The sequence below is a fragment of the Sesamum indicum genome, linkage group LG1 (genome assembly GCF_026168435.1).
Source record: "Sesamum indicum cultivar Baizhima isolate 11 linkage group LG1, ASM2616843v1, whole genome shotgun sequence".
Lineage (NCBI taxonomy): Eukaryota > Viridiplantae > Streptophyta > Magnoliopsida > Lamiales > Pedaliaceae > Sesamum > Sesamum indicum.
In genome coordinates, this window is record NC_142657.1 from 20,720,106 (window position 1) to 20,742,090 (window position 21,985).

Below are 21,985 nucleotides of genomic sequence, written 5' to 3' on the forward strand. Positions count from 1 at the left end.
TCTCTAAACTAGTCTAGTACAGCTGAAAACACATGTGCGACTAAAATAAACATTGTTCGTGACAATCTACTGAAAGGAGAAACAAGAAATATAGAGTTAACAGTACTGCATTTGTGGAGCATACATCAGAATCATCTAAAGGTATACTGAATACCCAAAATGTACAACTGAAAAAGTCAAATCTACTAAAACAAATCACAGTATTATGTTCTCTTTCTATGTTAGTAGTCACTCTTGTATGTATATAATCAGATGATGCAACACAAATTTTAAAATTTAGAACTTAATATATAATTAAAAATGGATAAAATGATTGATATAAGTGAAAGTGGAAAATAAATATATATAAAAAAAATGTTGCACACAATTTATCTAGTAACATTACAAGAAAATGAAGGTTTTAGGGAAGTTTAATTTCAAGATGCTATTATTTGCAATATGTTGGCACATGCTTCATCGACGGCATCGCAATACCCATCGTTCTATGTTAAATATTTCTGGTATAGCTCCTTTGCGATAGCAAAGGCATTGCCCTGGGCCGTTACAGGGTAAAGCTCCGTTCCTGCTTGCCACTTGTTTGAGTATGCAATCCACTCTTCTCTCCAATCCTCCAACTTAAATTCTTCTTTTTCTTCTAAGCTTTTTAGCAAACGCTTAAAATACATGGCCGCCCGTGGAAGGTAGTATGCTTCTAATAGTCCGGCCCAGAACTTATTTGCTGATGCAAACCACACCAAATTAGTGATGACTGAAGTTCAACAAAGAAAAGTTGAAACAACAAAGAAAAAAATGGAAAGAAATGACGTACCATAGTCGTGAAGCTTGCTTTGCACATATTTAGTGTTGTCGTACCACATAGTTACTTGCGTCCTTGCGTTCCACTCATACTAAATAGTTAAGAAAACTTGATTAAGATAAAGAAGAGAAATTCTCTGTCATGTTCAAATGAATGCTCAATTGACTAAGTTGTGTGAAAGAGTTCTACACACAACGAATAGAACAATGACAGCCACAAAGAGAAGAGAACAAAGAAAGATATGTCAATTTCTTCTATTACTATAGTAGTAAACTCATCAAGAACAACAGTACACGTAATCTATAGTTTGTATCATCAAATCTCAACAACTTAAAGTGATTTTTTTCAGTTTAAAGTAAAATGAGACACTGAATATAGGGAGCAGCATGTTGAAAATATGTAGTCCAAGAAGCAACGACATGCCAAATTAGAATAAACTTGTATCAAGTGATTGAATCACCAAAGAGGGGGATGAATAAAAGATATTCCAACCTGGTTCGTCTCTTCTGCATTCACCGACAGTTTTTTTGCACTTTCAAGCCAAGTGCCAAGTAGAAAATTGTCATCCGCAGCAAGAAGTGTATCGATGTCTTTGGTGAGTTGTAGAAATTTCAGACTATGAAAACTTAAAGCTTTTGGGTCCTTATCCCGGAAAGCATGTATTGCATTCAAATATACCTCATTGGCAAGCTTTGAGAGCGACTGTCTTGTTAAGTCAACCAAATCATACCTGCAGGTGATAAGAAATGCAACTTTTAGGATGTCTATATCTCGAAAATACTACAAACTGAGTCAAGTACTCCAAAGTCCAAACAAGACCTGAACTGAAGCAAAATAGCCTTTCTAAGTTTCAGCTAGTGCCCAAAATTGCAGCAGCTGCATTTCTTGTCAGGTTACAACAAACAGGAATTATTATTGGGAAGTGCTTCATAAGCTAATCCTTAGATGTCACTCCCAAACTTGTCTCAGAACATAAGAACACAGTCTCTGACCATTTCAAATTTCCAATCAGAAAACAAATTCAGTATGTACATTTGTGTTTAACGAGGCAACAAAAGAGAAACTTGATCCGGTGCCAGAGAACGTAATGGCATGACTATGCAAAGTAATGTTAGCCAGCACACCAACAATCTTTTGCATTGGCTAGTGCATGGAAGTAAGGGGAAGATTCTTCTTTTCTAGAATATCCAAGAGTAATGCACTGGATATGACATAAAGTTGTAGTATCATAATTGCAATATCTAGGAGTCTCCTTGGATTCCTCTTGGAGAGAGTTCCAAACAGTCATTCTCCATTGAAGGATAAAAAATGACTTCTACCATCAAAGTTTGTAACCAAGCATTTATGCGTTCAAAGTGCAACACAAGTCATCTTACGTTACAAATTACAAGTCTGACATGTGTGAGTTTTACGTTCCTTCACGCACGAACGTAACCAAAAGGGGCCTGACTTGGCTAAAACAAAAGGAGTGGCCTCGACGAAGTTAATTGTGAGACAGTACATGAAAAAAGTAAGTCCGTGACTCATAGCTTAGTCAAAAAGTTTCCCGTGTCCTTCGCCATTAGAAGATATAATTTTTACCTTCCATTTTGGAAGTAACTTTAACAAAGTTCGGAGTTGGGTCTATAGGAATTTGGACTACAGACAGTTAGTATTATGCACATACTACTATAAAGAGGGATATGGCAGGCTTCCAGCGAAAAGTTATATTTCCCTATTGTTGAAGCTGTATTTACTTGCACCATTTAGTTATTTCTTTGATGATATTAAGTATAACTCTTTTTAGGAATGGCACAGATCAAGAGAAAAGTAAAATTTCGATAGCAATGAAGCAGATAACTTGCACCTTCTAGTTATTTCTTTGACCAAATTTAGCACCATTTTTCCAATAAAGATATCCTTTTCTTTTCATCAAATGATAATAACATGTTAACAAAGAACTAGCACAAGCAAGTATGATATATTCAGTTGGCATGTTTCACTGCACAAGGAGATCGATAACAACCCACAGGTCTTCAGACTAGAATAATAGTCGCCTAAGTATGTCCTGAAAGCTGTCGTTTTATATGTCTTCCAGACACCACGATTCAAGAAGTTACATAGGAGAATTTTCATTAATGCATCAGCAAGTACTAGTGATATCAGTCCTGATGTTCATATACAAGAATTTGGAGTGAAAACCATGAATTTTAACATCTTCCCAGTACTCCACGTGACGTTATTTCCATAGTAGCCACGTGGATCATTTAACTGAAAGATATACTTCTACCCTATAGCTTTCTGTATATATTGGAAGGGTTTAAGCATTTTGTTCACATCAGTGATTCAGGACAGTAATTCGTGAATAAGGAAGGCAATAAATTCTACCTGTATGTGGGAATTCCAGCAAGTTCATCTCCTGCATCAAGGAATAGCTTCAAGGCACTAACAGCATCCTGATTGTTATACCATAGATGAGGACGAGGCAAGGTAGAGCTCGTCTCACGAAGAAAGAACCTTCTCTGCTGTTGTATACCCGCAAGTTTATGTCTCTGATTGATTTCAGATCTACCATGCTGGTTGTTTACAGATGGATCCCAGTCAGGAAATTTAACTATGTAGTCTGTGTTGTGGTCCTGCATGAAGTTAATTTTCAAACAAATTAATTTCAGTGAACTTCATGGAGAAATAATCAACTGCTCGATAATGCATAGCGAATGATACATTATCTGGTATTAGTTGGTAAAGCACACTTGATGTTGTGCCAAAAAAAATGAGAATTAGTGAGATGCAATCTGCTTAATCCTACAGTGGATGCTGATCTCATAACAATGCCTCATTCAGTATTCCAATTCAGACAGAAAACTTCATTCATATCATCCAAGTGGGAGGCAAACCTAAAATTTGGTATCAGTCAGCCAAGACACAAGAAATGATATGGCGGACCACAAGGAAAATCAAATAGAGAAAACACCGTGGTTTGGCCACATCTGATATCCTATTCCCCTTTCTGGGGAACCCTGATCCATACATTTGCGGGATACAGATAACAAGCCACAACTGGAGACAGAATTGTTCCCAAAAATGCCACATATTGCCATCTAACCTATATGGGCCAAGTTTTGGTTGCTAATACAGTGCCTGGCTTCATATCCTCGACAATTTTTATCCTTTATTAGCATTATTTTCTGAATGCTGAAACCAAAATAGGATCCTATAAGTTGTAGTTTAGATGGACCTGATATATCAAACAGACTAGATATAATTGGAAGAGCCTGCTCTAACACAGTGAAGTTGCCAAAAGCTTATGAGTAACCATAGGTAATGTCTCACTAATCTGAAACAATGAACATTTCTCAACTTTTTCTGCTAAGTAAAACATTTAACACATATATTATCTAATTATATTGCTTTATGTGATACCAGAGACATTACCTTGGAGAAAATAACAAAAGAAGAGAATACATGCAACCAGTCCTTTTAAAACAAAACATAAGGAGTCAAAGTAGTACAGCATTTGGAGTAATTTGCCACATACTCCTAATTTTTATTTTTTTTTTATATGGAGACACTAAAAAAAGTTAACAATATAAAAGAACACAGAAAAGAAATAATAACTTCTGATAGTTTCAGCAATATAAAATGCAGGATTCATTAATGGTGGTGGTGATGAGAGCGTATTACTACAGAGAAACATAACTGCATAAGCCTCAGTACGGAACAAGGATATTCAGAGTAACGAATATCTTTATTACCCAATAAGGAGACTGTCAAACATATCAAAATTGACTAATTAATAGAAAAGTACCGCAATTCCATCAGTGCAGTTATATATTGTGCGATGAAGAATTTTCCATGCAGCCTCAACTTGTTGAACAGATTTACCATATCGTCTGCGAGAATAGGTTGTCAACCATTCCTGCAAGTCATGTTGAGAACCTTATGAAGTAAGAAGTGTCGGCAGCTAAGAAGGGCTGCAAAATTCTCTAGATTAAAATGATGATGCCAAAGTCATATGCAGATACCATCCTAGTTAATCTAGAAAAGAGAGAATAGTTCAAACCATTGAGAGAACTGATTGAGTGCCCAAAACACACAGTCAATATGTCATAAGTCAGCTTAAGCCTTTAGTGCAAGACCTCGATAATTTAAAACACGTTGGATTCATTTCAGAGGCTTCTCAGTTTGTAAGCATGACTATAAGCCTATTGCATGCAACGGATGTACATACTGCTTTGCAACATTTCACAAAAGGTCAAAAGATTGTACAAAAACTGTATGTACAAGAATACTGTAATGCTTGCAGGATGAATTATGCAGCAAAGTCATGGAAACACCTTGAAACATGGAATGAAGCATAAGATTTATCTTCCAAGCAGGATAAATCGTAGCCAGTTTCTACTGGGGCTACTTGGTACTAAACTATCAGAACTGGCCCATTCTGATTGGTAAAATGAGAACACAACTATTACCTCAAGTTGCAATGGATCACTTCGAAATGCCATTTCAGCCATCAGCTCATACACAACGGGATTTTGTTCTATTCCTTCCATACACATGCCAACACCAATCTGTCCTGAAAGAAGATAATTAGAATACCATAACAGAAATTGAAGCCGAAACAAGTTCCACAAAAAGACAACATTTTCTCAAAATCTTAGATGTCCATGTTACTCTGAGTATATCATCACCAGAAGGATAACAGACAAAGGCCTTTAGTATCTGGGTAAAGCTCATAACTTCCACGAATTATTCTGTTTAGTGTGTTAGGCTTGCTATATGAGAAATAGTTCTATCAGGATAAGCACAGTGATGATTTAATATAAGAAATGGCCAAATACTGATTCTCAAAATTACAAGGGTTATGCAATATGCATAATGCAAGTTCTTCTGCACCGATTAGCTACTAAGATATTTTAATGAAATCTTGCTCGCTTGCCCATTGCTATGTAGCAGGTCCTTTCTCTTTTTATCTACAAATAAATGAAAGCAATAATTGAAACCAAGTTATACCACTAGCTGACTAAGGATCCTGGTAGAGTGCAATAAAGAGTGTAACAAGCTCTATCACGACGCACGCAATCCTAGTTGACGGTAGTAGAAGTTCCCCTTAGGTAGCGTATAATATAGTATATAACTTGTAAAAGGATAAAATATGTCTGGATTTGTCGAGACACTTGGAATCAAGGAAATTTTCAGAATGTTATATACTCCAGTACTCTTACTAAGGCTCATTCAACAAACTTCTGAGATGTTAGGACAAGTTTGGGAAGATTAGTTTGGAGTTCGGCAGAGAGCCTGAATAATTTCTTCAATGTAAAGATACTCACTCAAAGTATTGGGCTTCACATTTTATGGATAATAATTATAATACTCATGCTGTACACAGAAATTGTCAAAAAATTCCCAATTCCAAACATGATCTGATATTTTGAGATACAAGAAGGATAAAAAAGAAATAGAAAAACATTTGGAAATCTAGCAGTGAAAAGATTTGCACAAGCATGAGCAGCCCAAGGTAACCAGAACATATGGTGATATGGTTTGCTCTTATGTTTTGTAGTCACTACAATGATATCTTGACTCTACAGTGAAATGAAAATCCAAAATTACTTCACACGCTTTGACATCAAACAATTTCATGCTTCAGGGCTCTCCAGAGTGTTTTATATAAGCATGCAGAACACAGAGTATTTTAATGGAACAACTTGAGCTTACCATTGTTGAATTTTTGCTCACACGGGCATCAATAGGCCCTGAAGCCACTGCATCTAATATGCCATACATTTCAATATTACCACCAAAGTTATGCAGCATACACCTGTTACATAATGTCACTGAACGGTAAGCAAAAACATGAATTGAATTTAAGCAACCAGAATTCGATGGAAGATAAAATAACAGAAAAAATGTCACAAAGTAACCATTTCCAGTAAAAGATAGATAAAGCAAACTGTATCAGTTACATGCCATATATAAGGCGTGTCGTAAAACTGAGAGGAAGATTTCCAAATTGGTTTGACATCAGCAAATAGATCAAGCACTATCATCTTCCCAAATGGAACAGAATGTAGAAGTGCCTGCCACACAAAACTAGGTTACAACAATTTAGCTTCACAGAAATCATTAACATGCATGAAAGAAACATACAACACAACAAATATATCATCTTAGAATCATAAGATAGTAGCTGTAAAACTTAAGAAGAATGGCAAAACCAGAATGAGTATGTTGAGAAAAGATCAACATAAATCTCCACCTTCCAAGCTAAAGAGAGAACTACACAAATAATGAAGAGGACAGAGCTGGAGAAACAAATATATAACAAGCACATACATCTCAAGTAGCGTTCTTCAGGTTCAAGTATGCCTCTGTAATATCTTCTACGGGGCCTGGCTCTATGTGTATTATCACCAAGTTCTCATAGCTTCAGAGAAAACTTTATGATTACTGCTTCTCGAAATCCTATATTATCCTTCCAGCTATTCTGCTAATGAATTCATCCATTTTATCGATCAGCAGGACAGGTGAAAATATAAGGCCACTTGAATGTAACAGATGTTCGTTAATTAGGTTTTTGTGCATGTACAAGTGACTATAGTGACAACATGTTAGAAACGCCAAAGACAGTTGGCACTTGTATGCAGTTCATAGTCCTACAGAGTTTACTTGTTTCATTCCATTTTACATAGTATATTATATGGGCATCTCTATGGTGAGATCATAAATATTGAACCTACATTGCGGACAATGTACTTTCTAGGGATAAATTAAGATCACTTTTGGTAATTTTTTTCCATCAATATTAATACAAGATACATGTGTCTTTATAGTCCTTATAAGAGAAATCAACTCAGTTAGAAAAGGTAAAGAGCACGATTCGTCTTTCCTGCCCAGGCAATTAATTACAAGATCACAAACAAGAAAAAAGAGTGTTAACACCATTGAACAAGAATCAAGCACACCAAGGCATTATTTTATTCACCAAATAAAACTATAAGTTTAGATAGTCCCAAATCTAGAAACACAGAAAAGTGAAGGTGAACGTATTTTCTTTTCCCTAGGAGCTCATACCTTCATCTGCGGCGGTTTCCAAAAAACTGAGTCTGAATAGAATAGCCAACCCTGTAAATAGATTGAAAGTTAAAACTGAGCAGCATAGCCTAGGTTTATATCAGATATATTTTGGGCATGAACACATATCAGCAAAATAAGCTAATCCTAAGAATGATACAGAGACGTAAAAGCAGGTCTACTGTCATGCACCAGGTCAAGCCCTAGGACAGCCCATTTGGGGACAGGCATCTAAATTTCAATATCCAATAGCATTGAAATGCAATATATGAATTGTATGATCAGTGAAGTTAGAACTTTTGCCTCAACATACAACCATAAACAAAAGCTGGCAATAAACATAGTGCCATAACAAAGCTATTGATATTTCTTATCAAACGCCTTTTACAAAAACAAATCATATGTGATGAAATATAAAAATGAATGAGAAAGTACTATTAACACTAAAGTCTAAACAGAGGTTCCAACATCTTCATCATTGGACCTCTTTACTATTGCCAGCTCATGGGAAAGAATTAACACGGAAAGCAGGCTCCTTGAAAATGAGTTTCATGAGGATCAGTATACACTATACTAACAAGAGTATATATTCCCCAAATATATATGGAAATCAACAAATGGACGGATCAACTAGTTTCATAACAGAAAAAGCTGCAACAACGTAATACTTCAATATAAAAAGCACTGGCACGTGAATTGGGGAATTGGTTTGTAGCATCCAATTCAAATTATCTACGTTCCCTTTTCTTCACAAGGTTGTCATAGAAAGAATATTGTTGCAACTGTCATAAGGGGATGGATCAAATCAGTAAAACTGGCTCTAAAGTCATGGAAGTAGTTTTATTATTCTGGTTCATCAATAATACTTCATCTGCTACTTCCCAAATAAAGAAGAATAATCAGTAAGGTAACTTTCACAATATGTCATTGCAGATTAATGTTCTTTTCAAGATATTACCAATGTGGCAATAGAAACAAACCCCAGGCCATAAACGCATAACAACCCTCCATTTCAGACCACCAAAACTAGCAACAGTACCAAATACAAGTAAATATGGTTTCGCCGTTTAACCTGAGATAAACTCTCAAATGGCTAAATCATTTCTTTTACAGTTTCGACATCACCTTTATATATATGGGTACAACAGACATGCGAGAAGTACAATATGGAAGAAATCATTCATATCAACTTAATAAATTCAAGTACTTTGCTAGCCCAAGAATGGTGTAAATCAAATCCATTCAGATTTGATTTTGAATTTCGACATAACCAATTAATAAAAATGTGAAACAACCATGCTATCTAGTGAATTTTGAAGCACTGGTTACCAAGAATAAAAATTTTGTCATTAAGAAATTAACATGAGAAGTGCAGAGTATATATAAAAGGATTATCTATAAAGACCAGGTAGCTTAGACATGCGAGAGAGATTGAGTCAAAGCAAAGTCAGCAACATACTTGCATTAGCCACACTGCATCTTTGTCGACTGTAGACATTGCCTTATAAACTGCAGAACCAAGAGATGAAATATATGTGGGGTCACTGGTAGGTGGAGAGTTCTCATTGAATGTATCACTGCAACCATAATAATCCCTCGGTCAGAATGATGAATGCACAAAATGAGGATCAAGTTTGCTTTAATATATGAATAAAATAGCAGTTCAGTGAACAAGAAATCTTTAAATTGGTTTTATAGACTAAAAGAATAAATTTGATAAACCCAACCACAATTTTATTTGGCATTTACTTTTAGTGTTTGAAAAACTTGTATATTTGGTCATTGTGGTTTCAAATTCAGGCATTAGTTTTTCACACCAAATCGAATACCCATTTGCATTTTAATTTGTGGAGTCTAATCCTCCTCTGAATTATACTCTTCAAAACCCCCGAAAGTCATTAGTTAACTTCTCATTCCTCTCTCACCTACATTTCCTTCCCCCTCTCATCATAACATAGCATTCAAGTAACCTCCAGAAAAAGTCTCAACTGAAAGCTGCATATAATAACTTTGCTAGCAATTCATATTATCAAATAACTCAAAACCCTAATAGTGGACTATATGGAAATGTAAGTCATCAATTTCCAAATTAATGATTTGGCTTGCTTATGAGATTTATGGATGCTAGATACTATTGTCACTTTCTTGGAAGCAGGTCAGCAAGGTTGGTTCGGCATCTAAAAGAGGAAATAATTAACCTTCTTTGTTAGATTTCCTAAATTTCAATGTAGGGATACTGTAAGAAATTATAAAAGTTATTCCATAAAATTAACAAACAAAACGATTTAACTAGCCTGGTATTTGGTAATAATTTTCCAGTTAAACAAAAAATTCCAATTCAGTTTGGTGTACCGAGTACATTCCTAAAGCCAATCAACTAATACAGTAACTAGCACACCATTTTCCCTTCACTAATCTGAGATTGGCTGTTAAAACAATTATGCAGGGAGTGAAGTTGTTTATATTCCCTCCAGCTTGTATTCCATTGTTCCCTCTAGCTATCTCATGCAAAGTCCCACAATAGGAAGCTAACATACAATGACTAAGTAGGGCAACAATCCACATATTTTGTTTATGTTATTAAGTGTAGGCAACACTTAGTAACCTTGGATTCGCAGACTAGTCTTGTACACAAAAGATAATAAGTAGGAAAATACTTAAATTTAAGGACAAGCAGGATAATACATAAGACGCCAATCAATTCAGATATAGGCCTCTTTCGGATTACAATTAGAACACTGATTGATAAAACTAAAATCCCAGCTCAAACAGAATGTAGAAGTATAAGGAACCTCTCCTCTCCCATTAAATACATGCGCAAAATAAAGCAAAATAACCAAGTGGAATGGAAAGAATATACCAGCTATAGATGTCTGTGACATCTCCATATTCTGCAACAAATGTATAACCAAGAAAAAGATATTAATGGATCATAATAGGAAATATGGCATAAAAAGAAATACATATGAAGAAAATCAAACTATTACTGTCAGAGTAAAAACCTGGAACCTAAATGATCAACAAGCGAAAAGATCACAAAACTTTGGATCAAGCAATGAACAATAGTTATAGTGGGAGAATTCCATTAACCCCCCTGGTCCAGAGTGCTCCTAAAGTTTCAAGAAAGTCTATAATACCACCTTATTGATACAAAATTTGAGCCACTCAAGCCAAAACATGGTAAACAAATACTACATAAATAATTCACCTTTAATCTGATGTTTCATGAATGCTTCACCAATTTCGATGAACAAAGGATCAGAAGGATCTAGAAGATAAGTGCAGCACCATCGTGGATCACCATCAACAGTGTTCCTATATAAGGAGAAAACAACTATGTTATACTAAATATAAAATGAGCAAAAGTAACATACTAATAGACTTTTAAATTGTGTACTCAGTGATTCCCAGAAAAACAAGCAAATATCAACTGCAGTTCAATCTTAAAAGGAATAACAAAGATCACATACTATTGGTTCCAAAAGATGAAGTAACATGCCTTATCCAATGTAAGGACAATAAAGCAAAATGGGAAGAAGTTAAAGAATGTTTCGCAGCATAATTGATCTCAAAATGAGAAGGATATTTACCATAGAACTCAATCTGCAATGCAGTAAGCTGTATGGATGGAGGATTAAGCAGACAGTCTATTTCTATCATAATTCCTATACTATAAGCTAAGATGCAGTTACATTAATTAGTTGGAGAAGGTTTTGGAGATCTTTTTGTCCTGACTTTGTTTTGATGTAGCCTTCTCATGAACAGAGTTAATAGCCTTTTCCATCATTCTCTTTATATGCTCATGAGGTGATGTACTCTTTTTGCGATAAGATATGGGTTTATTCCTTGCTTACTTTGCAGTATTAGATCCATCTTCATTTGTCATCTCTGGCTCTTGCATTGGCAAACTTCTCAGGTTGCTTTAGGAATTAAAGGAATTGAAATAATGTCATTTTTAATTATTCTTTAAATGATTCTTTTTATTGACATATTTTTCATATACAGAGGCATTGGTAGAACTCCAAAAGATTTTATTTATATTTTTCAGGAAAGACTTATCATTTTATAAAAACATAAAAAATGGACGAAGTTAAAGGTACAACTCATTGCCAAGGAGATGCAACTTATACTTTCTACTGATCATTCTACCCCTTGAGCTAAATTAGTAGAAAATTATCACTTGACAGAGATTTTCTTAAAGATGCGGAAACCTTTATTCATTTGTAATGGTACTTTTAATTTGCATGTGAATGTTAATATCTGTATTTGGTTTTTATGGTTCCACCCTTACAATTCAATATTCATTTCAAATGTAATGAAGCAAAAGGAAAATAAAATCAGGTATATTTGAAGAGTATAGAAACAGGAAATTCCATTTTCCCCTGATTCTTTAAAGCATACTAGAAAAAGATGATAACATAAACATAAAAGATGGTGAAGACAGAAAATGGAAGAAACAGTTTAATAGTGAATCTTAAAAAAGAACAAAAAAAAGGAATACCAGTCCCCAAGTCTGCTTATGTTTGCCTTGGGGAAAATTGTCTTTAGTGCAGCTGGAACGTTCCCAGAAAACGACGGAAGAACTATCAGAAGACATAGTATTTGGGTTGATCAGCGTACGTTGGAGTGATGGGAAAGATGGAGAAAAATATAAATTGCTAGCTTTCAGGTGTTCTGATAGTTGTTTAACTAATCATTAGACTCGACATGAAATAGCATACAGATAAAATGAAAAGAAAGCAAGAACAGGGGGCTGCATATGCTTTTGAAACCGAATCATACCTGGGGTCATCCCGAGCTCCATCATTCGAGATAATATTTGCTTTTGCAAGATCAACTGTTTATTTAACCAATTCTGCATCAATGGCCCACCCCACCTGCAGTGTAAAATGATTTGGAGCTTAAGCTCTGGATTAGTTAAAAAGAAAGACGATAGCAGGCAAAAAGCAAATTGCCTAAGCATTTTACTAGAACTAGAATTAAGTGAGTGGAAGATTCCTTTTTCTATCATTCCCTCACAACAAGCATAGAGAAAGGCACAGTCGATGCAAAATGTCACATCACAAAAAGCTCCTTCATAAATACTGATTGAAGAAAAGAAAGAATGTATAGCCGAAATGAAAAGATGAAGAGGATGTAATGTTAAGTTTTAATAAATAAGGTGAAGGGAGAAAATGACGAATACAAAGGTTACGTGATTCAGTCACTTGACCTACATCTATAAAAAGCCCTAAGGGCTAAATCATATTAATCATGTTAAAGAAAAAGTACCACAACTATCATGTAAGTTGTAATTATACCAAAAAGTAAAGATATTCTTAACATTTAACGATCAGTAGGTAATATTTTAAAAGTTATGAGCAAGCCAACAAAGGAGTGATGCATAACGAAATCCTGGCAGAAATTAATAGTTATATGATTCTCTATCTAGATTCAATACTCGCAGCCATATCTAAAGACTAGAGGTGTAGACAGATCATATCATCATATATACCATAGGGATCTGCATGTCATAGAATAAACTGTTAAGAGAACATAGATTTCAAAGTCTCACCTTCATTATGAAGGCAATACTTTACTGTGATGTTGTTTCTATGGCCTTTGACAGTCCTTTTTCTTACTTTTCTCGGTGCTAATAGACAATGATATCACTTTCTGTTTTACATTCACTTTTCCTTGTTAAGATGGCCATCATTATAAAGCAGAAGCGTACTTTGCACTAAACTTGTACCAGGCTAGTTATTGATGTATAAACATATTAGCTTATGGGCAATACATATTTAAAGAATTTGATAAATGCTCCAGCAAAATAGTAATCGAGTTTTAGTGCTACCTACCTTATTATTTCAGTTCATGAAGGGGGATTTCACCAATAGTGTAATGTACAAAAACTAAGAAAAGAAAAGTTTCCCCCGTCGTTTTCTATGAGAATCATCTTATAGCTTATCCATAGGACCTCCAAACATCAATTAACTGACCTAAACTTAATATCAATGAAAGAGGGAAGAAAAGTTCACACCCGTGTAAGTTGCCCATACGTGCCCAAGCAAGAAAGGCAGGTCCACCAAAAAAATTAGTCAAATCCTGCTTACTGATATTAAATTCCTGCTACCAGAAAATGAGAATCAGAAGTAGGGAGTCGGGACATAAGCTTTTATTAAGACATCAACAAAAATAATTCGAATGACCAACGTTCATCAGAAGTATCAATAAGCAAATGAAGTTGGAAAATTATTCAATACTTTTGAGTATGTTGTGTTCAACTAAGTGAGACTGTAAGTTAGATTTGCAAAGATATGGCAATAAATTAATAAAAGCAATAGAGTATCCCAAGTGTACAACATGCAGAAGCAGAATGCAATGAAGGTGTATCCAAAGAAAACAATGAAGGGGTCCAAATAGCTACAACTTCAACACACGGTACATAAGTGAAGAGGTCCCAGAAAAAAGTATCGCATAAGCAGAATTTCTCAAGAAGTTTAAAATTCACTGGTTTAAAATTAATTCAGGAAATGCTAGGAGTATTGGACTCAGACAGTTACTTAGACTGATAACATAAGGAGTGGAAAACGATATGAAAAACATACTGCAAAAACTTTTTGCCAAATGGCCTCCTGTCCAGTAAATGCCAGAGGCAGGTTAACTCCTTGAAGTGCCATCCAATCAATCTCTTTTTCCCATCTTTCCCAATCCCACCAAACATAGGAATCTGCAAATAGCCATTTGAATTCCAGTAAGCTATTGACAGAAGCAGCATGTAGATAATAAAAAGAATGCCCCTCTTACATCTTAGCAGATCAAAAAGCTTCCAGTGCAGAAACACATACGAACAATCATATATGTGTATGTATATATATGTATGCATGTATGTATTTATGTATATCAATTAGGGTATAAGAAGTTCAACACCCAAAAACTGTAACAAAAATCAGTACCTTACAGAGTACCAGAAATTATTTAATCATCAAATAAATTATTAATTGATGAAAACTTAAAAGGCAAAATTACATTTTTGAACATGCAACTGTAGGTCGTTAGCATGTAAATTATTCCATTTACACATTTACCTTCTCACAAGAGTAGATCTCATTTTTTGGTAAAACTGTAAAAAATGATCAAATGTGAGAGAAGTGCTAACAATCATCAACTACTGACACAGAAAATAATTGCACTTCTAGTTAACTTTTCTGCAGAAATAATTTGGCACACAAAAAGTATTCTTGCTTGAACTTCACAAGTTCATATGGCAACAAGACATGCTCCGTGATCTCCCAAAGAAAATGTCAAGCAAAGAAGTACAAGAGTACATTTTATGTACCAAGAGCTACTTCTTCTAAGATGATCCAGAAAAGACCACCCAAAATGACATTTTTATTAAACTTCAGCACTAGTCATTTTCTTTCTTCTCTTCCAACAGTATTCTCTTCTTTTTACCAATGACCAGATAGGGGGGAAGACTATCTATTCAACATAATATCTTGTACACCAATTTTTACCATATATATCATATTCAGACCCTTAGAACTGCTACAACATGGGCAGGAAGACTTGACAAAAAGTGCCTGCGGGCTAAACATTGATCTGGTTTCAGCTTGATGTAAACTTTTTCTCCACTATGAACCTTATAGAAAATGCCAAAAGCTGCAGTGATCAATCAAAACAGCACAATGATAAAAATGCAGAGCAGAAGAAAATAACACCAGCTTACACCAAAACTACCAACAGCACCGATAATAGAGTTTCATTATGACAGATAGCCAGCGCCTTGGAAGAAAATAAAATCAGTAAAAATTAAATATAATTATATATTTTTATGTCCGTTACTAAAGGAACTTAAATGCAACGAATCTCAACACAGTTCAGCTCTAAATGCATTTACATTTTCAGAGAGGTTGAGAACAGTAATGCATCTACATTTTCAGACACCTTGACAAGATATTTTAGGGGTCATTGAGTCAGAGAAGCAAACAAGAAGAAAAAATAAAAGGGTCAACAGAATTTCTTACAGCTAGATGTAACAACATTCTGGTAATAGTTCCATGGCATTGGACGTTGAACCGTGACACCTTCATATTTCACAGGGGGAAGTGATCCTGGCTTGGGAATTGAACCAAGTTGAGTACCACCAGTCTTGTCCCAAGAAACATGAGCTCCACACCAGTACTTTAAATACCAGTGAAGTCCTGATGTGATATCGACTGCTGTAGTTCCTTTTATCCTAAGTTAGGAGATAGATAAAAAGTACAGAATCATGAGAGCATCATCATTCAACTTTTTCTGCGAGGGGTAGAAAAACATAATATCATTGTTAAGAGTCATTATAAACATCAATTTATCACCTCTTCCTCTTGGTAATTAAACCCTTAGACTTGATGGTGTGTATTTAATATGAAGGAAAGCTAGACCGAGATAGACATGTCGAACTAGCTTTCCTGTCATCTGAATGGTCCTGTAGCCAAGGCAGGCTCCATTATTTACCAATTAGTTTTGTGCTGAATGCTCCAATAGGTTACTAGAGCAAGCAACTTTGCCGAGATTAAATATCCACATCATATAGTTTGAAATGTCTGCTTCCTCAACATCAGAACAGAGCGTGTAGTCTATCTCTGAGGTGGCATGTTGAAGAGATGAATATACTAATTTTCACCCTTCATTAAATAGCTGGAGCTTTACATGTAATAACTTCCATATGAATATAAGCATAAATCAGTAGGAATGAGTTTAATGACATGAAATAAATATTGCCTGAAGAAATTTCACCACCGGAAATGGCTCATCTTCATTACAAACAATAAAGGAAAATTAGAACCAAAGTCACATTGAGGGTATTTTAGAAGCTTCATAAGGTAGAGACACCCAATTAAGGGTGAGTATCAATATATTGTTATAAGACAACAATAGACCCAAAATTTAATTTTGCTCACAAGGTAGCACTTTTATCAGTCACCTTGTCGTGGTTTTATACTTACAGTTATCACAGAAATGTGTTAAAAAAGATAATCATATTCAGAGAGATTAAAAAAAAATAACTGATCCTTAGTTTCTATAAAGGAAGTTTTGAGCAAAATGGATCTACACAAAAAAGAAATATGGAAAAATACTTCAATGGGATAAACCTTGAGAAAAACGATTGAAATATATCAGTTTGTACCCACATTATTTCAGCTGAATCTTTACTTGAACTCTTGTAATTGCTAATCTGAAAGCAGCTATTTCCACCACAGGCATCCTAATAGTTGAGATCAATTACAGATTATTCAAAAATATGGTAAAAATATGAAACTACTTAGCAAAGAGACAATTACCCACTAAAGTATGGGATACATCAACTCGCAGAATGTTGTCTACACTTTGACCAGAAAAAACACAGCTATCATTTCACATGTTATATATACATCTGAAAGAAGTCCTCCCAATGATTTTTAACCAGTACTTCAAGTGTTCACTTCACAAGAAATCAAACTATTCTCACAACGAGTTGTTTCTACAGCATTGTTACTTCACGAGTTAGAAATGACACCATAATAGTTTAGGAAATTGTTCCTCAAGACATGTTCTAACTTCTATTCCATCCAAAATAATAGAGGATTCAGTAAAATAAATAACAAGAGAGATGAAAGGAAAGTAAGTACCAGCTGACATAAGCTTATTTTATAGTTACGAAAGGGAAAAAGGTCATAATCAGTTAGAATTTACCAACGGTCATTCCGAACCTGTAATTAGGTTTAGAACAAGAGAAGCCTAGAACTGAAACATCATCCGACAGTATATGGGTGTTAATAAGTTCTCAATACCAATAAAAACTTCATAAGAGACCAATGCTCCTTATAACGCAAGAAAGCGAAAATGTAAAGTTAGAAAACAAAACATCTACACTTCAAATAGGGGACAGCATTACTAATAAGAGAAACCCAGAATTGAAAATTCGATTCCAAAACATAGACGTGAGATTATAAATACCTTTGTGATAATCTTGAATCCAAAGCTGGACAAATGGGTGGGCAGCAGTCTCCGGAGAACACCTCTGGCAGCAGATTCTTGTTCCGATGGAGATGGCTTCTTGGCGTCCAAACTGTTGAGCAAAGACGCTATCACCTCCGATTCTTGAACGGAAAACGAGGAACATAGTGATAGTAAGAGGAGTAAAACTGTGATGAAGAAGATGTTTGAATTCTCGTTGGATTTCATGTTCAGAAAGCGTGTAAATGGAAATTGTTTCTTGGTCGTTTCGAATTCTACAGTGACAGTAGGCTCAAAAATGGCGAGAATTGATGATAGGAATTTCAGCTTAGAAGGGTCTTTCCTATGAAGTCAAAAACAGCTGGGATGCCCCTGTTGTCGTCTTCTTTTGCGCACTCCACTATGTGTGTAAAATGAATATTTATTAAAATATATTATTAAATAAATAAATAATAAAAACAGAAAAAAAAGGTATGGAACAAAAAAAGGATATTTACATTCTACTCCCTAAAATTTTGTATAGTTATATGATATGAAACATTATATTTAATACCCTGAAGTAATTACGAAAGCAAAATATTAGATGTAACTTTTTTCAAATTATTACAAAGAATTTATGTGTAACTAGACCAAACATTAGGAAGTATAATTATTACAAAAGTAAAAGATAATAGAACAATGAAAAGGTTGTTAAATCTAATCTTATGAATATAGGTATTTAATTTACGTTTATATTTATTGGATTGGAAAAATTTAAAGATCAATTAAATCAAATTTTAATTGGCTTCTATATTTTATCAGTCATACAAGTGACTAATAATATTCAATACTTCTGCATATATACTTAGAGAAATCATGAGGCCAACTACAATTATGATATTGTCAATTTGAAGCTCTACGAGCCAATACATAGTCAAACCTACTGGCTACATATATTACATTGGCCACTCTGATTTTTATAAAGTGAGAAAGTTGTTCTCCTTGAGTTTTCAACAGTGTCCTTGAAGCTATTGATGCCCAAGCTTTCTGCTTTCTTCTTTGAGACCTCATGGGTTGAATTCTCTGTACCACTTCTGCAATTTTATAAGCAAGAATGTAATGATCATATTTGGAGATTGAAATACATGCATAACTTGAACTTATGATTCTACCACATCAACAATGTGAACCATCCTAGGTTAATAATAATGTTCTGTTCCGTAGGATCGAAAAGTAATAAAGAGTTTGAGCCCAGAAAACTTACATTACAGGAATGTTGAGGGAAGGATAAAGCTTATGCATAATTCCAGAATGTTTTAGTACTCTTTCGACTAGACAGTATCAGCCGCTAGCTGATGGATTCTCAAAAGCCATAATATGAGCATGAGATACATCTCTAACGTCCACGAAATGATACAGTGGAAACACTTCCTTTCCTGTGAAACGAAAATTAAGTCGATTTAACTTTTAGAAGAGTATCGTTGTTGAGGAAAATTGTAAGTTTCATGCGTTACCTTTGGTCAGGTCCAAGAAAATCGCGGAAGTCGCATTGAGGGTTGGTTGAAGCATAGGTCCACTCATAAAGCCAGGATTCATTACAACCAAGTCGATGCCGTTCTCTTCAGCAAATTTCCAAGCAGCTCTCTCTGCCAGGGTTTTTGAGAGGGCATACCATTGCTAGAAGCATTTTCAGTTTACTAATATCAAGTCCATGAACTTGGAAACAGAACACAAACACACTAATTCTCTGTTATGTGGTTATATGCATATATAGTATTTCAGAGGGGTGCTGAAACCTGGGATTCTTCACAGAATACTGGATCTGAAAACCAAGTCTCGTCAATTACAACATCAGGTCCTTTTGTTTTTCTTGTTGAACGTCACTGATGCTATAGAGGCTGTCACCACTACTCGCCTAATGGATGTTACTTTGCTGCACGATCTAAGGACATTAAGTGTTCCTTGCAGTGCCGGTTCTATCAGTTCTGCCTGAATTGTGCACAGATATAAATGATAAGAGTTGATGTGGATCTCTGAATAGAAACAAGTTTGGACAAGAAAAGATCATGAAAACATATCTAAAAACCAGTTCGAAGATTCTGATTTCTGTATCCAGATGTACGTAATTTTACATTCGTTTTGCTTCTTTCCCTGCAACTAATGTATCTAAGCACATTCAGTTTCCCAGTTATACTTCAACAAGAGACATGTACTAAATATATAAAGTTGCTTTTAGATGTACATGAAATCCAGTTTTTACATATAAATGTACTATAAAAGGGATACGAAGATGAACCGTGTTGACTAATTAAATAGACGAGAGGTATAAATAATCTTCACCTTAATATTCAGACACAATATGTATAACTAAAAATATTACAACAAGACGAAACAAAGTATTGTAACAAAGGATAGTGGATAGAAGATATAAAAGAAAAACTAAGTAAAACTGGGAACCTGTGGGTCAGTTGTTGAGAAGAGAACAGGTGAAAGCTGTATGAAAGACACCTTCACAACCATCAACCATGGAATCAAACGATCCATCTTCAAGTAAGTCGGCTTGGACCAAGTGTAACCTCTCGTCCGCTCCTTTAAGCTTCTTTAGGTGAAGTATTTGCTTTGGATCATCTGTAACACACGAAATGCTTCATATATGTACAAAGACTAGGCAATGCTGTTACTAGTGCTATTAATCAGGATCGGCCTATGTATCAAATACATGTGAATAATATGTTCTTGTACAACAACTTGAATGAGGCCGTATACATGGAGTTCTGGGATTGAGAGAAGCAACATAGGGTGTGCACGCTGAAGAAAACAATTAACATCCTGAAGAAGAGTCGTAGAGACCGATTTCACAAATTTGGTCGAGTTAAAAGTGATTTGGACTCGTGCAAAAACTATAAGACCGTCGTGTCTCCTCGCAGCGTGGAGAGTTTGGTTTGGTTATTATGGTGTCTAGCTCACTACAATGAAATATGATAATAGTGACAAGATATTAAGCAATAATTTTAAAATCATTGCTAATTATATCATTAGTAACAAAAAAATTAGTCCTTCCAAAATATTATTATATTGACAAAAATGATAAATAAAGCCGTCCTCATAGATAATCAGCATTGTAGGGAAAACTATAATTTTAGTCTTATATATTTTAAATTATTTTCTGCCAAAGTTACATGTGCATTGCACGTAATCCAATTGAACTGTAATTTTTCTCAGTGCATGTGGATGATATTTTGGCTTTCGGTAGTAACTGAGGCCATAAACGTGGAGAAGCAACAACAGTTTATCACCAAACTCGTCAAAACTCCAAAATGATTAAGAAAATAGACACAAACCATCGCAGACATAAATTTGTGTGTGTATGTAACAGAGAAATAGAACTGACTGAGATTGCGAAGAGTTCCTTTAACAGTATAACCACGCTCCAGCAACAGCTTCACCAGCCATGATGCGGTGTAGCCCGACGCTCCCGTCACGCACACAACTTTTCCCTCTACGCTCATCTTCTCTCTCTCTCTCTCTCTGTTTGTGAGTGAAATGGCAGCAGCAAACAGATTGTTTTTATAAAGCGATAGAATTATAACAATAAAGCAGATGATGCATAGAATCTTTAGATAAATTTGTGGATTGTGGCCGGCGGTGAAGAAGAACAACGACAATGTGGGGCCGACAGTACCGTACTCACGTCACCCCGCCCTCAACTCCCCTGGGTGTCGTATGATCTTTGCTTGTTTGTTTGTTGCTCTAATTATTATTGCGATTGTCGTCTTGTCCCAAAGATTTTTTTGTGGGTTAGTTGGAACCCATCCATACCTATTTCTTTATTTTGCTTACAAAAAACATGTTTAAATTGTTGGAGGGATTTTTTAAGAGTGTAGAGCTAACTTAAAATAATATAAATTTTTACTCAAATTGAATTTAATTGAATCTTAATTAATTATATAATAAATATAATATATTTGTCATATAATTTAAAAAAAATGATTAGTTACATGACAAACATATATCTATAATTGATTAAATTCGATCATACCGGATTCGGGTAGAAATTTTCGATAAAGTACTTTTCTATTATTATTTATTTTTAAAAAGTACTTTTTGAGTATTTGAATATACTGTTTTTACTTAAAAATATTTATTTCAAAAACAAAATACCTTGAAGGCTTGATGTATGCTTCTAGTTGCTCTGAT

The 21,985-nt window shown here is 34.9% G+C and overlaps 1 protein-coding gene and 1 pseudogene across 2 annotated transcripts; both read right to left on the reverse strand.

The window, feature by feature from the left end:
• Positions 1–319: 319 nt before the first annotated feature.
• Positions 320–18,195, reverse strand: CYL1 (alpha-N-acetylglucosaminidase family / NAGLU family). The gene is made up of 19 exons (XM_011089696.3): positions 17,810–18,195; positions 17,005–17,078; positions 15,856–16,067; positions 14,437–14,558; positions 13,869–13,954; positions 12,632–12,726; positions 12,351–12,432; positions 11,058–11,164; positions 10,710–10,740; positions 9,309–9,426; positions 7,850–7,900; positions 6,746–6,855; positions 6,494–6,596; positions 5,248–5,346; positions 4,584–4,694; positions 3,164–3,411; positions 1,289–1,526; positions 809–887; positions 320–718 (listed from the first exon to the last, which is right to left on the reverse strand). The coding sequence occupies exons 1-19, from the start codon at positions 18,035–18,037 to the stop codon at positions 483–485; spliced, it is 2,430 nt and encodes an 809-aa protein (XP_011087998.1). The 5' UTR covers positions 18,038–18,195; the 3' UTR covers positions 320–482.
• A 424-nt stretch (positions 18,196–18,619) lies between these two features.
• On the reverse strand, positions 18,620–21,561 carry LOC105170106 (phenylacetaldehyde reductase-like; annotated as a pseudogene). Its single transcript, XR_016065080.1, has 6 exons — positions 21,180–21,561; positions 20,246–20,416; positions 19,585–19,777; positions 19,303–19,465; positions 19,053–19,224; positions 18,620–18,882 (listed from the first exon to the last, which is right to left on the reverse strand). The product of XR_016065080.1 is annotated as a phenylacetaldehyde reductase-like (transcript).
• Between the last annotated feature and the right edge of the window lie 424 nt (positions 21,562–21,985).

Coding starts and splice junctions, on each gene's coding strand:
- CYL1 (XM_011089696.3), bottom strand. CDS start 18,037: ATGAAATCCAACGAGAATTCAAACATCTTCTTCATCACAGTTTTACTC. Junction 12,433..12,631: donor GGAGCTCGGGATGACCCCAG/GTATGATTCGGT, acceptor GTCTTCTGATAG/TTCTTCCGTCGTTTTCTGGG. Junction 888..1,288: donor ATGCAGAAGAGACGAACCAG/GTTGGAATATCT, acceptor TTAACTATTTAG/TATGAGTGGAACGCAAGGAC.